The 21,062-nt window shown below is 42.1% G+C and overlaps 1 protein-coding gene across 1 annotated transcript in view; it reads right to left on the reverse strand.

Moving 5' to 3' along the window:
- Positions 1-21,062, reverse strand: part of LGR5 (leucine-rich repeat containing G protein-coupled receptor 5) — a 140,212-nt gene that overhangs the window by 68,498 nt on the left and 50,652 nt on the right. Inside the window, exons 2-4 of the mRNA XM_015405690.1 lie at positions 20,479-20,550; positions 9,512-9,583; positions 7,852-7,923 (exon numbers count right to left, since the gene is read on the reverse strand). Coding sequence (XP_015261176.1) covers positions 7,852-7,923; positions 9,512-9,583; positions 20,479-20,550 — 216 coding nt within the window. The remainder of the gene's footprint in view (positions 1-7,851; positions 7,924-9,511; positions 9,584-20,478; positions 20,551-21,062) is intronic.

Below are 21,062 nucleotides of genomic sequence, written 5' to 3' on the forward strand. Positions count from 1 at the left end.
CCTGCCAATGGGAAAAAACAGCTGTGTGAGAGCTGGGGGTATTTATACTAGGGGGCCCTTCACCCCCTTCTTTATTTCTTTTTTAATAACTTTATTTTATTAAGTTTTCACAAAAAGACACATCATATAACCTCATGTAAGGATATCAAACAATTATAAAAAATACTAATAAAACACAAAATCAACATATTTTGTAGGTAAGACACTAACAGTATCACTCATTTTAACAATATAATCAAAAAATCGAAACCATTTTTTGTAAAGTTTTCCTTTTTCATCGGATTATCTGCTTCCACAATTTGAGTTGCAATCTTATCCATTGTTACAATATCCCATAGCTTCAAAAACCACTGCCTAATAGAAGGTATTTTTTCTGTTTTCCATACTTGCGCCAATACTGTTTTTGCAGCGATCAGCATTAAATCAATAAGTTCTCTCAAAGTAAAAGAAAATTGAGCCTTATGCCAATAATTAAGTAGAATCCCTTCCGGTGTTTTAGGAACCTTTATACCTACTATCTCCTCTACTTTTGAAATAATCTTTGTCCAAAACCTTGGACAGGATCACCAGCAGTGAAACAAAGTCCCTGTTTGCCCACAACCTTTCCAACACTTTGGGTCCTTCAGTGCTTTTGAGTGGTAAAGTTTAAGAGGTGTTATGTACCACCTAGAGAAAAGCTTACAGTTCTGAATTCTTAAATTTAAGGCTTTTGTTACATATAAACCAGAGGACCAAATTTTAGTCCATTGCTCTGGAGACAGTACCAATTCCAAATCCTTATGCCATGCTTGTTGCTGTGCTGAGAACTTAGACCACTGAATAAAGGGCAATGATTTATATAATGTTGATATGATTCCTTTTTGGTCCAACATGTTTTTTATCAGTGTTTCAAATGCTGTAAATGGATGGTTTATATTTTCTACTATATTGCTGCTGGAAAGCATATGGGTTAGCTGTTGTTCTTGAAACCAAGATACCTCTATATTGTGTTTAAGTGCTAATTGTTCTCTTGACCATTTTTGGCCCTGAGAACATAAGTCTTTTATTTTAAACTTTCCAGCTTTTCTCCAGTTTTTGTATGTGTTCACCTCCTCCCCAGGTGGGAACCATACCTGTCCCAAGAAAGCTGCTACTGGTGAAATTCCCGGTGCTAGTACATTCCTGTTTCTGTCCCATATTTCCAAAGTGTTTTTTTAAAAATGGGTTATCTAATATGGTTTTGGGTTTATTGTTAGGAGATGCCCAAAATACTTCATGTAGAAGTCTGGGAAGAGCATAAGTTTTCTCAATTTGAGTCCAAGCTTTATCACCCCCTTCTTTCTGCTGGCCATGACTTTCCACAGCCAGCAGAAAGTAAGGGGTGAAGTTCCTCCCACGGGGCACTTCACCTCCTCCTGTCTGCTAGTTGTGGCTTTCCCATAAAGCAGAATGGGAGCGCTCCTCCTGGAGGCCAGCACAGCCTGTCGAGCTTTGGAGGGCCACTATTGGTGTTTCCAGGGCTGCAGAAGTCCATCCCCCTGTTGCTTTGACGATTGTAATTGATCTGTGCCAGTGTGTCTGCCGTGGACGCTGCCAACATACACTACCACGAACCATCTCAACCTCCAAAAACCATGTGGAAGGTCATGGAAGGTTTGCTGCAGGTGAGATCACATGATTTATGTAGCTAATTTAGGTTCGTGGGCCGGTTTGTGCCCATCCCTACTTGCAACAGCAGCTCGTGGCTTCTGCGACCAATACTCCATGCCTGTCCTCTAGCCTTTCCTATGCTTTCTTTGTACCCATATCCTTCCCAGAATCCTCCCCCCTTTGCCTCATTCTGTTTGATGCTACACAAGGCCAACTGGGATGAGGAAGTGGATCTCCACACCTGCTAGCCAAGTCTCTGTTCAGCCCAGCACCCTTGCCCAGGGTCTGGCATGGGGTAAGTTCTTCCAAGGCAGGTACTGCTGCCTGCCAGCAAAGGGGAGGGGAAGAGAGAGAGACCATGTGCAGAAGACTGATGAATAAACCAGAGCTAAACAGCTCTGCCTGACTTGTTTAACGTGGCATTTCATTGTAGTTGTGGCTCCATAAGAAGTTACAGTCTGAATTATATGTGCAAAAATTAATAAAAAATAAGCATTATTATTTGTGTCAATATTTGTGGTCTCTCCCTGCCCCAAACGGCTCCAGCTGCGTTGTGCCCTGTAATGGGGAATAGCAAAGCCGCCGGGAAAGCGGAGTGGTGGAGCGGATGAATCGAGTCAGAGAGAGAAGCAAGTGACAAACTGTAAGCCGGCGTTTGAGATTTTAAGCGGTGGTATTTAAAAGAAAGCCTCACCCCCCCAAGAAGCGAAAGGGAGGAGGGACTACCACCTCCATATTAAAAACAGACTTTTAAAATAAAGAAGGGGGGGGAAGCGAAAAAAAAACACGAACGGTTTACCTTGCTGGGAGGGAGAAATAAGCGGAGAGGAGGGAAGCTTCCTTGAAGGCTACAGCACGAACTTTCTAAGTGTAAACAAAACTGAAGCATGGCGGGGACTAAAAAAGTACAAGAAAAGCTGGTGAAGAAGACGGGAGGGACTTCCTGCCCAAGCCCTTCCCTTGCTGGATCTGCTGTCAATCAGCAAGAAGGTGCTCTCGCGCGCCATCTGCTGGAAGAACTGCAAAAGATCAACCAGAAACTTGACTCTATGGAAGCTGCCTACACTTTGCAACAGGAAAAAATGTCAGAGACAGCTGAAAAGGGAGATGACATCGCAAAGCAATGTCTGGCATCAGCCGAAGAAGTACAGAAAGTTAAGAAGAAGGTCATTAAAGTGGAAAAACATCAGGAAAAACAAGATAATAAACTATTAATGCTTCAAATGGAAAAAGCAAACTTAACTCTCCGGTTCCAGGGATTGAAAGAAGAAGTTGGAGAGGATCTAAGAGACATACTAGCGACAGCCTTGGCTCTAAAGGTGACATCAGCAACGCCCCTGAAAATCGGAGATCAGTTGATAAGAATTTTAAAAGATGTTCCATTTGAAATAAGAATGAAAAGAAAAGAATATAAAGGACTGACCAGATTTCTACAAAACCATCAAACAAATTACAAATGGCTGGTGCCCGAAGGACTGACTTTCAAGTTCAAAGAAAAGAGAGAAAAGATTGATTCTATCTTTAAGGCTCAAGACTTCTTAGAAAGGCACGCCAGTAAAGAAGAAGAGGCAGAACTGGCCAAGTGGATGACAGGACTGAACGTGGAAGACAGCAGCTCGGAGGGAGAGGTGAAGGACGAGGAACCCAAAGGAGAGACTGCTTTGAAGTATAACTTGAGAGATAAGAAAGGAAAGGACCCCAGACTCTAGAGATTTTTCGATTTTTGGATTACACTCTGAAAAAGAAATTAACTCCCAAAAGGACAATACTAACATATTAATTGCCTTGTTAACAGAGATGGAGGAAGAAAAGAACGCCGGACTACAGAAGCAGTGATTGACTCTAATTCTTAATATGAAAAGATTAATATACTAATATATTAACACCACTCACCCTTTTCTTTATCCATCTATATACCCACCCCTTTTCCTGACTTTAAGCGAAATATCTCTCCTTTTTAGGAGAGGGAATAAAGCTATTAAATAAAAAAAAATATTTGTGGTGTTTACAATTTGTACCTTCTTCTGTATCCTCATGGTGGACTACAACACAACACAAAGGAGTAAAATAGTGTCCTCATGCAGATGCTTGACAGTCCCAACATTATTGCACGCAGGGCCATCAATGTGCTTACAACTTGCTATGAATCATGCAGTGGTGCTATTTGTATGAACTATGGTTTCCATGTGAGGCTTGGGGGACTACTATAATTTGCAGAACTTGGATGGCTCAAAAACTAACTACCATGATTGAAGAAATCATGAGGCCTCATGGAATGCCATTCCCTACAATTACAGAGTAAGTGACTTCATGTAATTCTTTTGGTTGGCAAGCCTGCCAGTAATTTGGTATGATGCTGCAGGCAATGGTATAGAAGGTACTGAGAATATGAACTCAAACACTGGCTTGCCTAAGGCCTCCTAATGAGTTCTGTAGATGACCAGTGGTTGGAACTTGAACTAGTATTTGAATTTAAATAAGCAGATTTAAGCAGTGTGTCAGATAGTAATGAACTAAACAAGTCTATGATTTTAAGATGAGCTTTTAAAAAAACAAAAACAAAGGGAAAAGTTCCTTCCTTCACCTACTGTGCAGCAGGACCAGTAGAAAGGTAGCATGTGAAACAGTCCTGGGGAGCCAGATTGGAGTAGCTGCAACCATTTGCTCCATTCTAGGCCACAGGTGCATCGCCTGTATGAAGCCCCATGCCATGCTATAGCTATCCAACTGGTACGACAAAGCAAACATTCCCATCCGGTGTACACATTGTCTCATCCTGCTTATAGTGTGCAAGGGATTTACACCAGTGCAGTACTACAGTCCTTTTGGGATGGGGTCTGAGGGAATTTCCCCCCAAAATGTTTAATACTGTTAAAGACCCATCAAATCACCACCAAAGCCATAAAACAGACAGGGTATACAGTTCAGCCAAACACCCCTTATAAAATCTTAAACATAAAAATTAAACTAGGCATTTCCATCTAAAAATTGTTGGCGATATCTTATGGCCTTCACAGCAAACGTTGCCACCATTAAAGTAATTTCTTGATTCCTGTTGGTTAAAAGCTTATCTAAGTAAAATCTAAAATTTCTCCCCGGGAATTGGAGACAGACTGGTGCTAAATAAACAGAACGGAAGTTCTGGTAAAGTTTACATTAAAAAAGAACATGTTCCCTCAACTCAATCCTTCCATCCCCTCCGATGCACAAACATTCTTCACAGGGACACCTTTTGTATTTACCCTCTGTAACCGCTGAAGGAAGCATATTTGCTCTCATAAGAGTAAAAGCTCTTTTATACTCAGCTTTATCTAAATTCTGTAGGTATGGCATCAGTGATATTTGGTTCAAGTTCTCTATACCTGGAAGATAGCAGTTAATCTGGGACAGATCGTGTTGTCTTTCAATATCCAGGATTCTTTGTTTAAGAAAAAGTTTAACAGAACTATATTCCAGCTGCATCATAAACTGTTTAGAGAGCCCATAATAACCCAATTTAAACTCAACTTCTTTGATCCAATAAGGTATCATAGAGTATCTCACTATCAAGCTTGTTAAACCAGTGGGCTTGGACATACTAATTTGAACCAATATAGGATAGCAGCAATCCATAATCGAGTCTTTAGGGTAACCATGCCAGTTTCCACCTGAATGAGTGCATTTGAAACACCAGACGGGACCTGTAGAATATGCCATAAAAACTTAGATTGAACATTTTCGAACGCCTGCCAATAAGTTTGATATAACATGGGCAAGAGGTTTGGCCTTAAAGATCCTAACTGCCACAGCTATGTTCCGTCCCCCTGAGTTCCAGTAGAATTTCTCAATTGCACCTACACTTTTTGTCGAACATGAAGTAACATAATCCACATGTGCCATTCTGGAACCTGAGGACAGGAAAACTATCCCTAAATATTTAAAACAGCAGACTTGCTCAATATCTACTCAGTTGATCGGCCATTGATATAGTTTGGGATTCTTTGCAAAAACTAGGACCTTTGATTTCTGATAATTAATTTTAACATGATTGAACTGGCAGTATAGAGGTAAGATTTTCATTGCACATTTAAGCCCAATGGGGATCAACATCGCATCATCAGCATAAAGTAAAAGGGGGATATGTTTCTCAGCAATTTTACGGGGATGCACCTCTTGGCGGTTTAAATGCTCCCCAGATCATTTATACAAAAGATTAAATAAGGGAGGTGCCAATATACAGCCCTGTTAGACACCCTCCTCTACATTAATAGCTTCTGTGAAATGGCCTTGAGGGTCAGTTCTCACTCTGATTTTGGTATTCCTATATAAGCCCTTCATTAGGGCTTGTCTTAGGGAATTAGGGCACTACATCTGGGGATAATGCAGGTCATCTGGGGGGCACTATATAAGGAAACCTATCTATCTACCTCCAAAATCTTAAAGTTAGTTAAGAAGTAAATGCATATAAATGGACATTACGCATAAAATGTGCAAGCCATAAACATCAAGTGGCTGAAAGTAATACTGTCATCTATCCTAACCATAAATCAAAAAGCTGAATGAAAGGGGGGTGGAGGAGTAAAAAGGCAAATTGTCCTTTGGTTATCCTCTAATTCTATTCTGCATTTGGCAGTAGAGTATATCTTTTCACAGACGATCACTTAGGATCTGTTTGTTCTAGAGAAAGAATAGACATAGTCATAAAATTCTGTACAGTCTACAGAGCAACAATTGGATCAGCTTGGCTAGCCATCAGTAAATGTGAGCAAAACAGGGCAAGGCCACCAATATTCAGAATTAAATACCTTCCAGTCAACTAACTTCCAGGCCTTCTTGTGCCTTAAAGAAAGCCTTTGTCTTGCAAAATGCATTTAACTGCCTTTAAACTTTTCAATTCTTTTATTTTTGTAAGGTCTCTTGTTTTTCAATAGTTTCAAAGTAATTCCGATGTAAATCAGAAGTCAAGACAAGAGTCACCTGATGGACAGAAAATTACTAGGCTGTATGAAACGAGAAACCGAATCTCTGAACACCTTTATCATAGAGGAACAACCCATTTGGAACAAACAAAAGAATCTTGGTTTTCTTTTCCTCAAAGAGGTCACATTTGCCAGTGATCCTCTTTCAACTGATAGTACTTTTTCTGTACATGCTCTTATCATTCTATCTGCTGTCTGCTACACAGCTGTTTAAAGTTCCTACCTACCACTCTTATTCTCTTTTTATTTTAATGCTGTTACCAAACACCAAACCTTTACAGGGACAATACAACCCCTCAGTTTTCACCCTTTCTTTTCTTAGCCTCCTCTTTCCTATCTTCTGGGAAGACATTTGCAACAAAGAATGAAAAATGGCATCACAGGCAGGTGATTTAGAAACCCCGCTGAAACTTCAAGTCTTTTTCAGCACAACAGAGAATTCCTTGTATATGGCTTATAATTTCCATAAGACTGGTATATAAGTCTAAAGCTGCAGCTTGAGCTGTTGAGAACTGTCACAGTGAACCAAATCAGAATATATAACGAATCTGAGTTCCATCCAACTTGCCTCACTGTTGCTCATTTCTTTTTAAATATTTTCTTGGTCATCACAGTTTTCAAGCTTAGCTCTTTAATCATGAGGACTAGAGACCGACCTGAATTTAAAATGAAAACTATGACACTCACAGAGCAATCCCATGCAGAGTAATCCTGCATAAGACTGCACAGTCAGAATTCTAAAATGATTCCACAAATAGACCTATGTTGTGTGGCCCTATCTTACAGGACTCAATAGGATCTTTGAAACCCAAAAGAGAAATACTGTTCAGAACAAAAACACACACAAAACACCATAAAAGTGAATGAAACAACTGATCATTTAAAATCAAAATATCGGTATAAAAACCTTAATAAAATATTATAATAAAAATAAAATCAAAATAGCTTACTTCGGGGGAATAAAATATTACTTGCAGATTTATTATCTGTGGGATGCTATGGCTAGAGGGTTTTAGCACATCTGAATCAGTCCTATATGAAACAGAATGCTCTAGAAAGTAATTCCTTGTTGTTATTGTCTAAGCAATGAGCACTATCTGTGAAAAACATTATGATCTTATACCATATTACAATTAATAGAAATCTGCATTTCTACTAGTAATGGAGCCTTGTTTAGACAATAATATATGTCTTCATAGACAATAACATATGTCTTCATTGTATATACCATAGTCTGCCATATAAAGTATGATTATATACTTACAAAGACTGAAGAGTGCGCAGGTTCTGGAGTGCTTCAGCTGGAACTTGCCGTAGCAGGTTGTTCTGTAGCATTCTGCATTTGTATATAATGTGTGTGAATAAGAAAATTTATGTTCAGAGTTCAGTTTCTTTTCATCTTACATACTTCTATAAAGCCACAGAAAGAAGTTGGGGTTCAAATATGGTAATAATCAGAGGTCATTTCGGGGTGGATCGCGGGGGATCGCAGTTCCCCCGGGTGAGGTGCAGGGGGCGGGGCACATGACGAAGCCCTGCCCCCTGCTTCCGGCCGCCCCGCTTCTGGCCCTCATTCAGCCAGGAGGAGGCAGGAGAAGAGGGAGGGTAAGTTGCTTCCTCCTTGCCTCTCCCCACCCCTGCCTGCCTGGGGCCAGGGAGGGCCTTCGCGGGGCTTCCTTGCACTCCCGCCGGCCTTGCAAGTGCACTGCCGGGCCCCTCATGGGGTCGGCAGTGGAGCTGCAAGGCCGGCGGCAGCCGGGACCGTTGGGGGCGGGCTGTGTGGCCTTATGACACACTTCCGGTGATGTCAGGGGGTGTGGCATATGCTAATGAGTTATGCTAATGAGTTCCCCTAGCTCTTTTTCTACGAAACGACCCCTGGTAATAATAATTGTTGGCCCCAAATTCTAGTGCTTCCTGGAAAGTGGCTGTTTCAAAATACATGTTTAAAGACCTACTCCTGTTTTATTCATCTATTATGAGACACTGTACAGGGAAGATACAGGAAATAAATCTTTGGGGAGCCTAAAATAATTCTCCAAAAAGAGTTCTCCAAAAAGATGGGGAGAGGAAGTAGCTCCATTTTTTCATGGCATATTAATTAAAATGTAGTTTGGGTAATAAGTCTCTCTTAAATCCTTACACTATCGGATGCTGCTGGTTATACTTATGGAAATGGCGGATTCTGGCTATAAATTTAGGGCATATAATAAATAGTTTTTCCTTTTCTTTTTTCAAAGCTGGTTGTTGTGAAACAGGCTTTGCTACTTCAACATAGTAACTAAGATACAACATAACTATTGTCCCCATCCAGAAGTTAGTTGCACCTGACCCACTGTTAGAAATGAAACAAAGTCATCCAAGCTGGGAGGGACTTGAATAAAGGAAAGTGTTTTAAAAAGAAACAAAAAGACTTCCTCTTAAAAAACCCAGAAATTTTCCTTTCGTTAGGGTTAGGGTTAGTTTATGTCGAATCTACCTTGACATAAAATGAAAGATTCTGAAAGCCAAATTACACCATGATGAGAGTAACTAATAGACATTTTTTTTCTTCCATGTACCCACACAGTTTGAAACAAATATTGTTTCCTGCTATACATCATCTTCAGAAATGGCTCTGAACTGAAACCTGCCACTCTGCGGCCCATTAAAAAAACAATTAGCAGAAATTAATTTTGTCTTTCACATTGTGTAAATTACTGGATAAGTAAACTGTTCTTAGACTATCACTTGTTTCAAATTTAGAGGTTTATTGGTACAATGTAGCAAATATATACTTTAAAGACATGTACATCTTCCTTTCCCTGTGCACACATCAAAACAAATAATTCACTTGACTAAGCTGTGTTACAACAAAATTAGGTTCTGGGAGGTTTTAAGGAGTAACATAGGAATAATGACACAAACAATACCAATTTACTTACAGAACTTTAAGACTAAAAAGTCCAGCAAATGCTCCTTTGGGGATGTGTGTCAAGCCATTTCCTGCTAGACGGCTGCAGGATTAAAATAAAAGATAAATAGATTTCTTTTCATGTGGAATTAATTCGGATGTTAAAATGTACAAGACAGCTATGTTGGAAACACCAGGGCCAGAAGTGGTTATTTGAGAGCCTTGTTTTGTCATCATTAAAGTTCTGTGCAAAATATCCTATAACCATAACAGCCCAGCTGGACAAATAGATTTGCTTCCATAAATCCAGTTTATGGTGCACATCTACTCTAGAATATAGACAAGCTACTAGCTGTGTATCATTTTCAAAACTTTGTCTTTGCTTCAACAGTTGTGAATATAATCATTAGAAGCACATAAACAGCCAAACTTCATTTAATTACAAGACACTGTATGGTTGCTTAAGAGGTTTGTTGGTCTCAAAATGTAACTCTAAGGGTTGAAATTCCCCAAATCATTTTCAATTGCCAATTTTACATTTACGTGCTTCAATTATATCCTGAATTTCTCCCCAAGGGGCTTAGAACATTGTCCTTTATTCCATTTTATATATTCATATGCTTCCTTCAATTTATATTTTTTTAAAAAATATTTATTTAAAACATGTATATCTCCACTCTCTCAATTTATGGATCCCCAAGTTGGCTATCAGTATCACAGAAATATTCATACAGTTACAACAATAAATATCTAAAACATTAAAATAAACATCAAAGAAGAAGCAGAGTAAAAATTAATCAAATAGCAATTTCCTTAAAAGTCAACTAGCTGCTGAGGAGATAAGGATGCTTGCGTCAGTATATAACTGTGGTTTCTGTTACTCTTAGCATCTCCTTTCCCCTACCTTGCAAAAGGCTTATTATTCATCTTAAAACAGCATTACTCACCTAGCAATGCTTGGGGGTAGGTCATAAGCTCTTTAACCCCTCCCAAATGAGCTGTGAAGCTAGCTGACTGATGCTATATGAATGCCCACTTTTCTTCCCAGTTTGGTGTAGTGGTTAAGAGCCAGTTTGGTGTAGTGGTTAAGTGTGCGGACTCTAATCTGGGAGTACTGGTTTTGATTCCCCACTCCTCCACTTGCACCTGCTGATGTGACCTTGAGTCAGTCACAAGCTCTAGCACAGCTGTTCCTGAAAGAGCAGTTTGTGTCAGAGTTCTCTCAGCCCCACCCCCCTCACAGAGTGTCTGTTTGTGGGGAGGGGAAGGGAAAGGAGTTTGTAAGCCGCTCTGAGACTCCAAGTGAAGGGCAGGGTATAAATCCAATCTCTTCTTCTTCTTTTTCTTCTTCTCTCTGTGTCCCTGTTCATTTTTCTGCCCCAAATCTAGGTGTTTGTGGTATATTGGAATGCAAATCCCATCTGCAGGGTGGGATCTTGTCTTGTCTGGGGATGGACATGAACCAGCTCACAAACTACAGTTCATGATTAATTTTGGCCAGTTCGTGATTTATGGACTGAAGTTCGTGGCAGGTTAACAGTTCTGGAGGTTCTTGCAGTTCGTTAACGAATACATATCCAGACAGACTTTCTCTGTTCCAACAAAATGTTGACTGAACATCAAAGCAACGGGGTGGGTGGGGTGGGGGGAGAGAATTCTTCAGCCTTGGAAACACTATTGTCAATTTCAAACTAGTTATGTCAGTTTCAAGAGGGGTTTCCCCCAGTGGCCAGAATTCCTTTGTGTTCACTTCCTGTTTTCTTGCACAGAGCTGCAAAATTCCACTACCCTTGCTTGGATTTGTGACTCTGAGCTGAGATCAGTCCTTTTAAGCTTGCAATTCCAGGGGCACTGGATTCTGCAGGGTACTCTGTGATTGCACTGGTACTACTGAACACAGTGTACATTGTACTGGTTCTGCTGGGCTTGCAAAAATGCCTCCGCCCGTGCTTGGATGGTGATTGAGCTGGCATTTTATTTATTTATTTATTTTTCCAATTTATACCCCGCCCTCCCTGTCAAGGCAGGCTCAGGGCACTGCTACATTGGCACTGGGTTTTTCTGGGCACTAGTACACTGCACTGCTTTTGTTGGGCTTGCAACCCCCTCCCTTGCTTGGAGTGTGATTCTGTGCTTGAAATCAGTTTTTGAGCTGGCATTGCTACATTGGCACTGGGTTCTGCTGGGCACTAGAACATTGCACTGGTTTGGCTGGACTTGCAAAAATATCCCCCCTTCTGTTTCTACTGCAGAAATTCTTGGGACTTTGATTCTGCTCTGCTGGGCTTTCTATTGCCCTTAGGGATTTCTTGCTGTTTTTTTCCTCCATCAGAAACTATGGAGGATGGGGCACCTTCTTTGGGGGGCTGTAACTTGGACCCTGTAAATACAGTTCTCACCAAACCTGGAGGGCAGGTAGAGGGGAGTCAGCTGGAGATCTCCTGTGAGTTTGGTGTCTCTAGCATGAGGGGAGCATTCTACTGCATCACTAACTTAATGAAGTGGGCATGCCACAAGCTGAAATGAACCACATTTTCCCGGTTCTTGCCCATTCCTAGTCTTGTCTATGAGAAGAAAGAGTAACATTGTGGAGGCCTGCTATAGCTGTACATGTTGACTGACTCTTTCTATGACCACTGTCTATTTCTGTGACCACTGCCACAGGAAGTGGTGGCGGCTACAAGCATGGACAGCTTCAAAAGGGAATTAGATAAGCATATGGAGCAGAGGTCCATCAGTGGCTATTAGCCACAAGGTATAGATAGGGACTCTGGGGCAAGTGATGCTCTGTCTTCTTGGTGCTTGGGGGGGTCAACAGTGGGAGGGCTTCTAATGTTCCGGCCCCACTGGTGGACCTCCTGATGGCACCTGGTATTTTTGGCCACTGTGTGACAGAGTGTTGGACTGGATGGGCCTTTGGCCTGATCCAACATTGGCGTCTCTTATGTTCTTATGTATGACTAATTTTGAAGCACTGTCAGCAGTACTGTACCATAACTGGAGAGTATCATGGTGTTGCTACATTCTCTGTTGTTTAAGTGATACTGGGTTTTCTGTCACAGAACACTCCATCCCTAAAAGTCACCCAAGTTTCTTCAGAAAGGTGCAGGACCAGGGGTCAGTTGGAGCCGGAGTGCCGAGGAACAGCGCTCCGGTAGTGAGGAGCTGAGGGGGCGGGTACATAACCAAGCCCCACCCCCTGCTCCCAGCAATTTCTGGGCAGGAGGAGGGAGGTCGGGAGGGACAGACGGTGGGTGCTCTGCATGTAAAGACCCAACTCCTGAGGCGAAGGGGCCAGCGCCAGCCAGAGCTCACATGGGCATCTGCTTGGTCGTGGTATCCACCCACCTCCCCCCGCCATTGCCGGCCCACACCTCCATGCAGGGCCGGTGGAAGACCCGCCCACCTTCAAGGCAAAGGGGCCAGTGCCAGCCGGAGCTCACACAGGGCATCCGCACGGTCCTAGTCTCTGGCCACCTCCCCCGCCATTGCTGGTCCACGCCTCCGCGCGGGGCCAGTGGAAGGCCTGCCCACCTCCCTCCCCCATGCCATTGCCAGCCCGCACCTCTGCGCAAGGCTGGTAGAAGGTCTGCCCACCTCCCACTGTGCCATTGCCGGCCTGCGCCTCCACGTGGGGCCGGTGGAAAGTCTGCCCGCCTTCTAGGTGAAGGGGCCAGTGCCAGTCGGCGCTCATACGGGGCATCCGCGTGGTCCTGGCGTCCACCCACCTCCCCCTGTGCCATTGCTGACCCATGCCTCCATGCAGGGCTGGTGGAAGGTCCACCCACAGCCCCCCGTGCCATTGCCAGCCCGCGCCTCTGTGTGGGGCCGGTGGAAGGCCTGCCCGCCTGCCTCCCCCCTGTGCCAGCCGCGGGACACAGGGAAAGCCTGCCCGCCCACCTCTCGCCTTTCCCAGCCTGCGCTTTCTTTCCCTCTTTTCTTCCTCCTTTCCTTCTCTCTTTCCTTCATTCCCTCCTTTCCTCTCCTTTTCCTCCTCCTCCCCTTCTCTTTCTTTCTCTTTCCCTCCTTCTTGCCTTCTTTCTTTCTTTCCTTTTTTCTTTCCCTCTTTCCTTCTTTTTTTCTTTCTTTGCATATCTGTGCGTTTCCCCCCACAGCTAGCAATCCAAAACAGTCCAGTGGCACCTTTAAGGCCAAGGTTTATTCAGTACAAGCTCTCCCTCTGTAAGGGCAGATCTGCTTGTGTCCCCCTCCCCAGCTAGTAATCCAAGACAGTCCAGTGGCACCTTTGAGACCAAGTTTTATTCAGGTATAAGCTCTCCCTCCTCTGTGAGGGCAGATCTATGTGGGAAATCCCCCTCCCCCATAGCTAGCAATCCAAAACAGTCCAGTGGCACCTTTAAGACCAAGGAAAAAAGGAGAAACAACAGCTGAGGGGTGACATGATCGAGGTTTATAAGATTATGCATAGGATAGTGCAGGTAGAGAAAGAGGTACTTTTCTCCCTTTCTCACAATACAAGAACTCGTGGGCACTCAATGAAATTGCTGAGCAGTCGGGTTAGAACAGATACAAGGAAGTATTTCTTCACCCAAAGAGTGATTAACACATGGAATTCACTGCCACAGGAGGTGGCAGCGGCTACAAGCATGGATGGCTTCAAAAGGGAACTGGATAAATATATGGAGCAGAGGTCCATCAGTGGCTATTAGCCACAAGGTATAGACAGGAACTCTCGGTCTGGGGTGAGTGATGCACTGTATTCTTGGTGCTTGGGGTGTGTGTGTGGGAACAACAGTGGGAGGGCTTCTTGTGTCCTGCCCCCACTGCTGGACCTCCAGATGGCACCTGGTATTTTTGGTCACTGTGTGACAGAGTGTTCGACTAGATGGGCCATTGGCCTGATCCAACATTGGCTTCTCTTATGTTCTTATGTAAGGTTTATTCAGGTACAAGCTCTCCCTTCTCTGTGAGGGCAGATAGCTAGCAATCCAAAACAGTTCAGTAGCACCTTTAAGACCAAGTTTTATTCAGGTACAAGCTCTCCCTCTGCGAGGACAGATCTGCATGTCCCCCCCCCAATAGCTAGCAATCCAAAACAGTCCAGAGGAGCCTGAGCGGTGGGTGTTGCCTTCAGACACACTTCCGGTGATGTCAGGGGGTGTGGCATATGCAAATAAGTTATGCTAATGAGCTCCTGCACCTCTTTTTCTACGAAATGACCCCTGTACAGGACACTCCAGACCATGGCCCTTGAAGTTTATCTTATGTTCAGACTATGTAAGACAACTTATATGCTTCCTTTGTGAGGCAAGCGCCAACTCTGCAGGGCCATGTGAGGTCAACAAAACAGCACAGTTAAGAATACACCCCTGTTTCATAGGTGGATGCTTCCTGCCTGAAGCTGTATTTTCACAATAAAATCAGCACTGGAAATCCCGTCCTGGATTTTTCAGTGTTTTGAGTAGTTTTGCCCTAAAATCATTGACACCTACTTAAGGACAGAGTTAGCCTTATATAATCAGATTACAGGAAAATCAAACACACACTCACATACACTTTAAAGCCTGATTTATCATCTAGCACTGCTGGAGGGTCAGATTGAGAAGGGAATAGGAGAGGATGCAAAGGTTCCTCCTAAAATAGCCTAACAAGATTTACTGTTACACATACTCTTACCTACAACCCTTTTCCTCACACCATGGTTCTGAGACAAATCAAGTCCCCATGAAGATTTTAAATGGGGTTCCCAACTGGGAATATGATTGAGTTCCTGTGGTGGACTTGTGTACTTCGTAATATGTAGTTTAGCCCTGAGTTTGAGGCTGTGGGCTTGGTAACTTCCCTACCAGAGTCCAGGAACCTCATGTTGTTGACCCATGAGTGAAAGGACTGGACAAGTTCTGTTTGGACTACTAAATTTTGAAATGTAGAAATGTTTGAGAAAGGACTGAGGATATTAGCATAGATAGGCATGATGCTGTTTTGAATAGGGTTGCTAGCCTCCTGTTGGGGCTTGGAGATCTCCTGGAATTACAACTGGTCTCCAGGCTACAGAGATCATTACCCCTGGAGAAAATGGCTGCTTTGGAGGGTAAACTCTATGGCAATATATCCCGCTGAGGTCCTTCTGCTCCCCAAACTGCACCTTCTCCAAAATCCCAAAATTTCCAGGAATTTTCTAACCTGGAATTGAAAATCCTAATTTGGAAAGAAAACCATGGTAATTTCTACTAATGTTGTGTATTTAAAACCTGACATCTAAAATTTTATATGGCAAAGATTTGGGTAAAAGACTTACTCCAAAAGAAAGTACACCACTAATTCTTCAGCAAACACTTTTTAAAATGGCTGACCTGTCTTTTCCACTTTTATATTTTTCCACTTTTATATTTTTTCTTCCCATCAGCTGCTCAGTCTTTGTGCCACAGGAAAAGCTATTTGATGGTCTCTTATGTAACAGTGAAATACTCATTCAGATCTTCTTCCAGTTTTATGTGTGTTTTTGTAATGTGAGTCCATATTTGCACTGTTTCTTTAAAAAATATAGTATTTGCCCAGTCTCTAAAAAGTTATATATGCAAGTTAATTTCTGCAATGAATGTTTTCCCATGCGGTTTGGATTGACCTGAATATACTTAGCATTTTGCATTGATTTTTGCATTTGAATTTGGTGGGGTTAGTAACAGTGCGGGAGAGAAGAAAACTTTGGATAGACCTTGATTACTGATTTGAAATTAGATAGGTAAATACAACATTCTGTTGAGAGCTGAATAGAGATGCTCATAGGGGGCATATTATTGATTTATGGCCAGGGTTACGGAACTTTGCTTGTGTTTCTTATATAACCATATGTGTGGCCTCTTTGTTCACATGGGTCTCAAATTTCACTTTTGTGAAGTAGAAATTAATTTCATAATTATTCAACACTTGCCTTTTGTTTACATTAAGCAAAAACAAGCATCCTAATAATCTTTATTTATGTGAGTAAAATAAGTTTCCTATTACAATCACCTGGCTATCCTGGTGCCTATGCTGTCTTTTTCTTTTTAAAAAAGAATTGTGGATTTCTTTTGTTAAAAGGCAGGGGCATGACAGCTCTTTTGGCCTCCCTGTCCACCTCTGCTCCCTTTCCCTCCTGCTCTGGGGGAGGACTCATTGGGGCCAGGGCCAGTTACAACCACAAGGCAATTTGCTACCATGCAATTCACATGATTCAACATGTGTGGCACAACTAGCCTGGGTCCAGCAGCAGCCTCTGCACAACTTGTGTGGCTTGGGTATCCAGCAGTGGTTGCCACACAATTCAACTGAGTGACTTTCTACTGCATGACTTGCTGGTTCCCTGTTTGTTACGCAATCTAAAACAGGCTGATAATTTTATCTTCTATGAATTTTGGCACTTTTAGCACTTAGTTAGCATCACTGTTTTAATCATCACCACCTATTATTCCCTATTAGGGAAAACTACCTCTTTTACATGAGGGGGAAAAGAAGATAAACTTTTTAATTATTAAATATTCTGCTTATTAATTTAACCAGGCATTCTGTTCTAGAGCGTTGTACATCCAATTTCTTTTCTGAATTAAATTTTTTGTTCCCTTTTCAAAAACGTTTTCAAGTTTACACTTGAAATTCAGTGTTAAGAACTGCATACAGTATTCTTTGCAGGAAAACACCATTTTATTGTTAGGCATTCTTTGTAGTTGGAAATAATGGAGACCATGTTTTCCAAAAGCTAACTGAAATTGCTCTCTAAGAATGCATTCTGAACAGTTAACACGCTTGCATGGCCTGCTCTATCATGCAGGTGTAAATTTTAGTGCAGCTAGTCAAGTCAGAAATCTCACACTGTCTCACTGCCTGGTCATTTATTTCTGGGCCTTCTGTCGTTACCTACCCCAGAGATCAGATGGGTGGCAACTGGAAAGAGGGCCTTTTTAGTGATGGTGTTCCATCTACATAATATCTTCTTCTGACAGATTCATAATAAAGTGATTATTATATATATATATTGGCATCAGACTAAGACTTTTTTTAAAAAATCATCAAGGCTATTCATAGATGAGCGGGAACAGACTGGGAAGTGAAAATGACTCTGGAGCAAGCCCAGCTGAATGACCCCCCATGATGCTACAAGCCAGCACGTCAGGTGGCACTGAATTCCACGGCATCAGCAATGAGCACTGGCTCACCCTTTGCCTCATCCCACAAAACAGCACCACTGCAGAAGGAGCCAATTGGAGAGCTGACACCAATTACCAGTGGAGGGGCTGAGCCAAGTGGCCCCTCAGGTGCTGGCAGAGTTGCTGGGACTTGGCCACCAACAGCACTGTAGGGTAGTGGCCAACTGGGAAATTTCCTGTTAAGTTAAATGGTCAATCTGCCCTTTTATTTGAGGACTTTGTTGTTTTACTTGATCTTTGACAGCAGGCTATTTTTAAAAGATTTTTTTTTGTTTTAATTGATTGACTATTGAAACTTTAAGGGTTTTATTGTGAACTGCTGTGGATACTAGTGGAAAACAGCATGGGAGTACTTAAATCAATACATGAAAATTACTTAGAGGGTCTCTTTTTAAAGCACACGCCATTGTACCCATCTTCAGCTGCTCTGAAAGTTGCATGGAACAGCTGGCAATCTTCTACTGCGCTTGTAGTTCTTAGGACTGGGTACAGTGAAGGGCAGTGAGTCCAAGGCAAGTGATGGCAAAACTATATCTAACTTCTTCTCAATATGCTTTTTCACTCACCTTATCTCATTCAGATGTGACTTGGAAGAAATCAAGCTCACTTCAAATATTGCTTGTTGTTATTACAGTTTTACTGTTTTAAGCTGCCATTACTGCTTTGAAAAAGAAAGAGCTGCTTTTCTTTGCATTTGTGCTGTTTCTTTATATTGTATCTCACCACTGAATTAGGGTAGTTTTGGGAAAGCATTCTTTCACTGATTAAAAAGATAAAATCTGAATTAATGCAAGAGGTATACATTATATTCCTTTTTTTAAAATGGTGTGAGGTTTAGTTTATTGGTCTGCGCCTGTAATCAAGACAGAACTACATTTTAAGGTGGCTTTGTCATTTGGTCTGCAAAATACTTGTTATCTGAAACTAATTCCAAAATCATTCTGTTTAAAAAGAAAGGGGGGGGGGAACAGTTCAGGCCTACAGTGAATTTATCTGTGCTTTATTCTACTCAGGGCACCTGCTGTAAAGTTACTGAGTAATAGCCGTGTGCTAAAAATTGCTTGGAGCTTTGCCCACACAGTTTGAAAAGAACAATTTTTCTGTCTTAAAAAGGAAACGAGATATGTCTTATTCAGTGGTGGCCTAACTGGCTCCAGCAACATAACTTGCTTTCTTCTTTAGAGCTTCAGAAACAATCAGGTGGCTCCAGGTTCTACAGTTCATGCCATTTACTCCATTATAGGCAGTTGTTGGAGACTGGCTGGCGAGACTCTGTAGAGTAGTAGGCTGCACTGGCATTCAGAGCACTGACACTGCAGTCAATAGCTAGGATGCCCATCAGGATGCCCTCACTAAATTGGGCATTTTGCATTCCAGTGTTAAGGCAGTAAAGGTTTGGGCTCTTCTCCAGGTGTGACCAAGTCTTCCAGGGAGTAAAGTGAAGACTTTAAAGACTGGATTTAGTTCTGATCGCTTGTCTCCATCTCCATAGGACCATCTTTCGCTAGAATAACTATCACAACCTGTTTTGTGACAGGGGGGGGGGAGCGCGGCCAAAGTACGGCTCTTTAGAGCCGCACCAAAAGAGACACGCAGCGGCGGGATCACACAGATCTTTAGAGCCGCACCAAAAGAGACACGCAGCGGCGGGATCACACAGATCCCCTGAGCCGCCGCACAGTTGCTCCCCGAAATGATCAGATGCTGGGGAGGAAGCCACTGAAGGGAGACGGAGGCAGCCGGCTGCGCATGTGTGCGCATGCACAGGTCGGCCAGGAGCCTCGAATGCTCCTGACGACGGACGCACCAGCGATCCCACGTGCTTGCTGCAGTGTTTCCAGTAAGTCCTGCTCTTTAGCAGGTTCTTTTTGTATGCACATTTTTGGCTTGAAGGGCCGGATCGGGGACAGGTGAAGTGATTTCAGGATACTGTGCATAAATAGAGCTTTAATTTCCCATGATCTATAATGCTTTTTAGTTAGCCAGTTGCAGGCTGTGGCACCATTAACTGATACCCCAATAATTTGCCTAGTGAACTTTCTCAGAATATTTGTGGTGTTTCACTTCATAAATTACTACTGTTGTAAAAAACTAAGAGTTTTAAAGCTTCTTTTCCCCCAAACTAATGGATTTTACTACAGTCATTTTGTTATAGCCTCGTCTTTTGTGCACAGACTACTTTCCATTTCTTGCTAGCCATCCTCATTTCTAATCAACATTCCACTTGTGATCCTGTGTTTGATTAACTAGTTTTTACAGCATACTTCCCCTCCTTTAAAACAGAAAAACACCAAATAGAACAAAAGTAAGCCATACATGATTCTGTGTTTCAGAATTAGCCTTAAGGGATGCTAAAAGCTAAAACTAAGGAAACGGTAATTAACAGTGATTACAACAAGAAGATGTAGTGCTCTGAAATGTGAATGCAAGTGTCCTTGACACGAGCAGAACCAGGCAGCAGGTTTTGGTTTTGATTATAGCTTTGCTTGCTATTTTAATAAACATGAGCCAGTATTCAAGCTTTAATATCCTGCTGCGTAGCTATTTCCAAATACCAATCCAGGTCTTTTAAACAACCCTTGCTTTAAAAAAAATAATAAATCAAAAATTGTTTGGCTCTGTCTTTGCTTAGAAAAGTTGTAGCCTCATGGTAACTCTTTTTTTAATAAGTTCATTTCCAGAATCAAAAGCAACTGCTTTTTTCCCAGCTAAGTGTTTCCGCATGTGCCAAAAGCATCAGCACTCACAACTTTCCTGTGCCATGTTAAATGGGTTCCCAGAGTAAAGAGAAGACACAAACCCAAGAATATGCCTAGCTCTCAGCTATGCCAATCAAGGATACAATGGTACATACAGCTCTTCTAGGAAGCGGAGATTGTGCAGGGAGTTTGAGGGTAGCTTTGAGATGTTGTTCATACTGAGGTCACTGCAGAGGAAAAACAGACAAGAGTCTTAGTACCACATATACAACCACAGTATCCAACTGTTCATTCTATACATTTTAAAGTGGCTAGTTCAGTAAAAAATAGTTTCTCTACCAGTGCTAATAAATTAACCTGAGTGTTTGTAGCTTGTTTACTCCAGAGGATTTCTATGCTATTACTTCAAAACAAATGGTTTTAGAACTACAAAGAGACAATAAATATATATATATAAATGAAAAATACACATGCCTTAATAAGCAAATTTTCAGCAGTTTCTAAATGCTCTTATATAGTTAGGAAGAAGTGTCTTATCTACAATATTTCAATACATGATCTTCTCCAAAAAAGGGGGGAGGGAATATTGGGCACAATTGGAGGGAAAATGCATCTTTTGCTTCTTAATAAGAATGGACTCTTGCAGGGAACGGCAATATCTGAATATTTACTTGAACTTGAAAAACACAGCTATGTCTCACTCTGGCTGCAGAATGTGATATACAGCTCTAGAGATTTT

Source organism: Gekko japonicus, unplaced genomic scaffold, assembly GCF_001447785.1.
Source record: "Gekko japonicus isolate JY-2015 unplaced genomic scaffold, Gekko_japonicus_V1.1 scaffold53, whole genome shotgun sequence".
In the NCBI taxonomy this organism is placed as follows: domain Eukaryota; kingdom Metazoa; phylum Chordata; class Lepidosauria; order Squamata; family Gekkonidae; genus Gekko; species Gekko japonicus.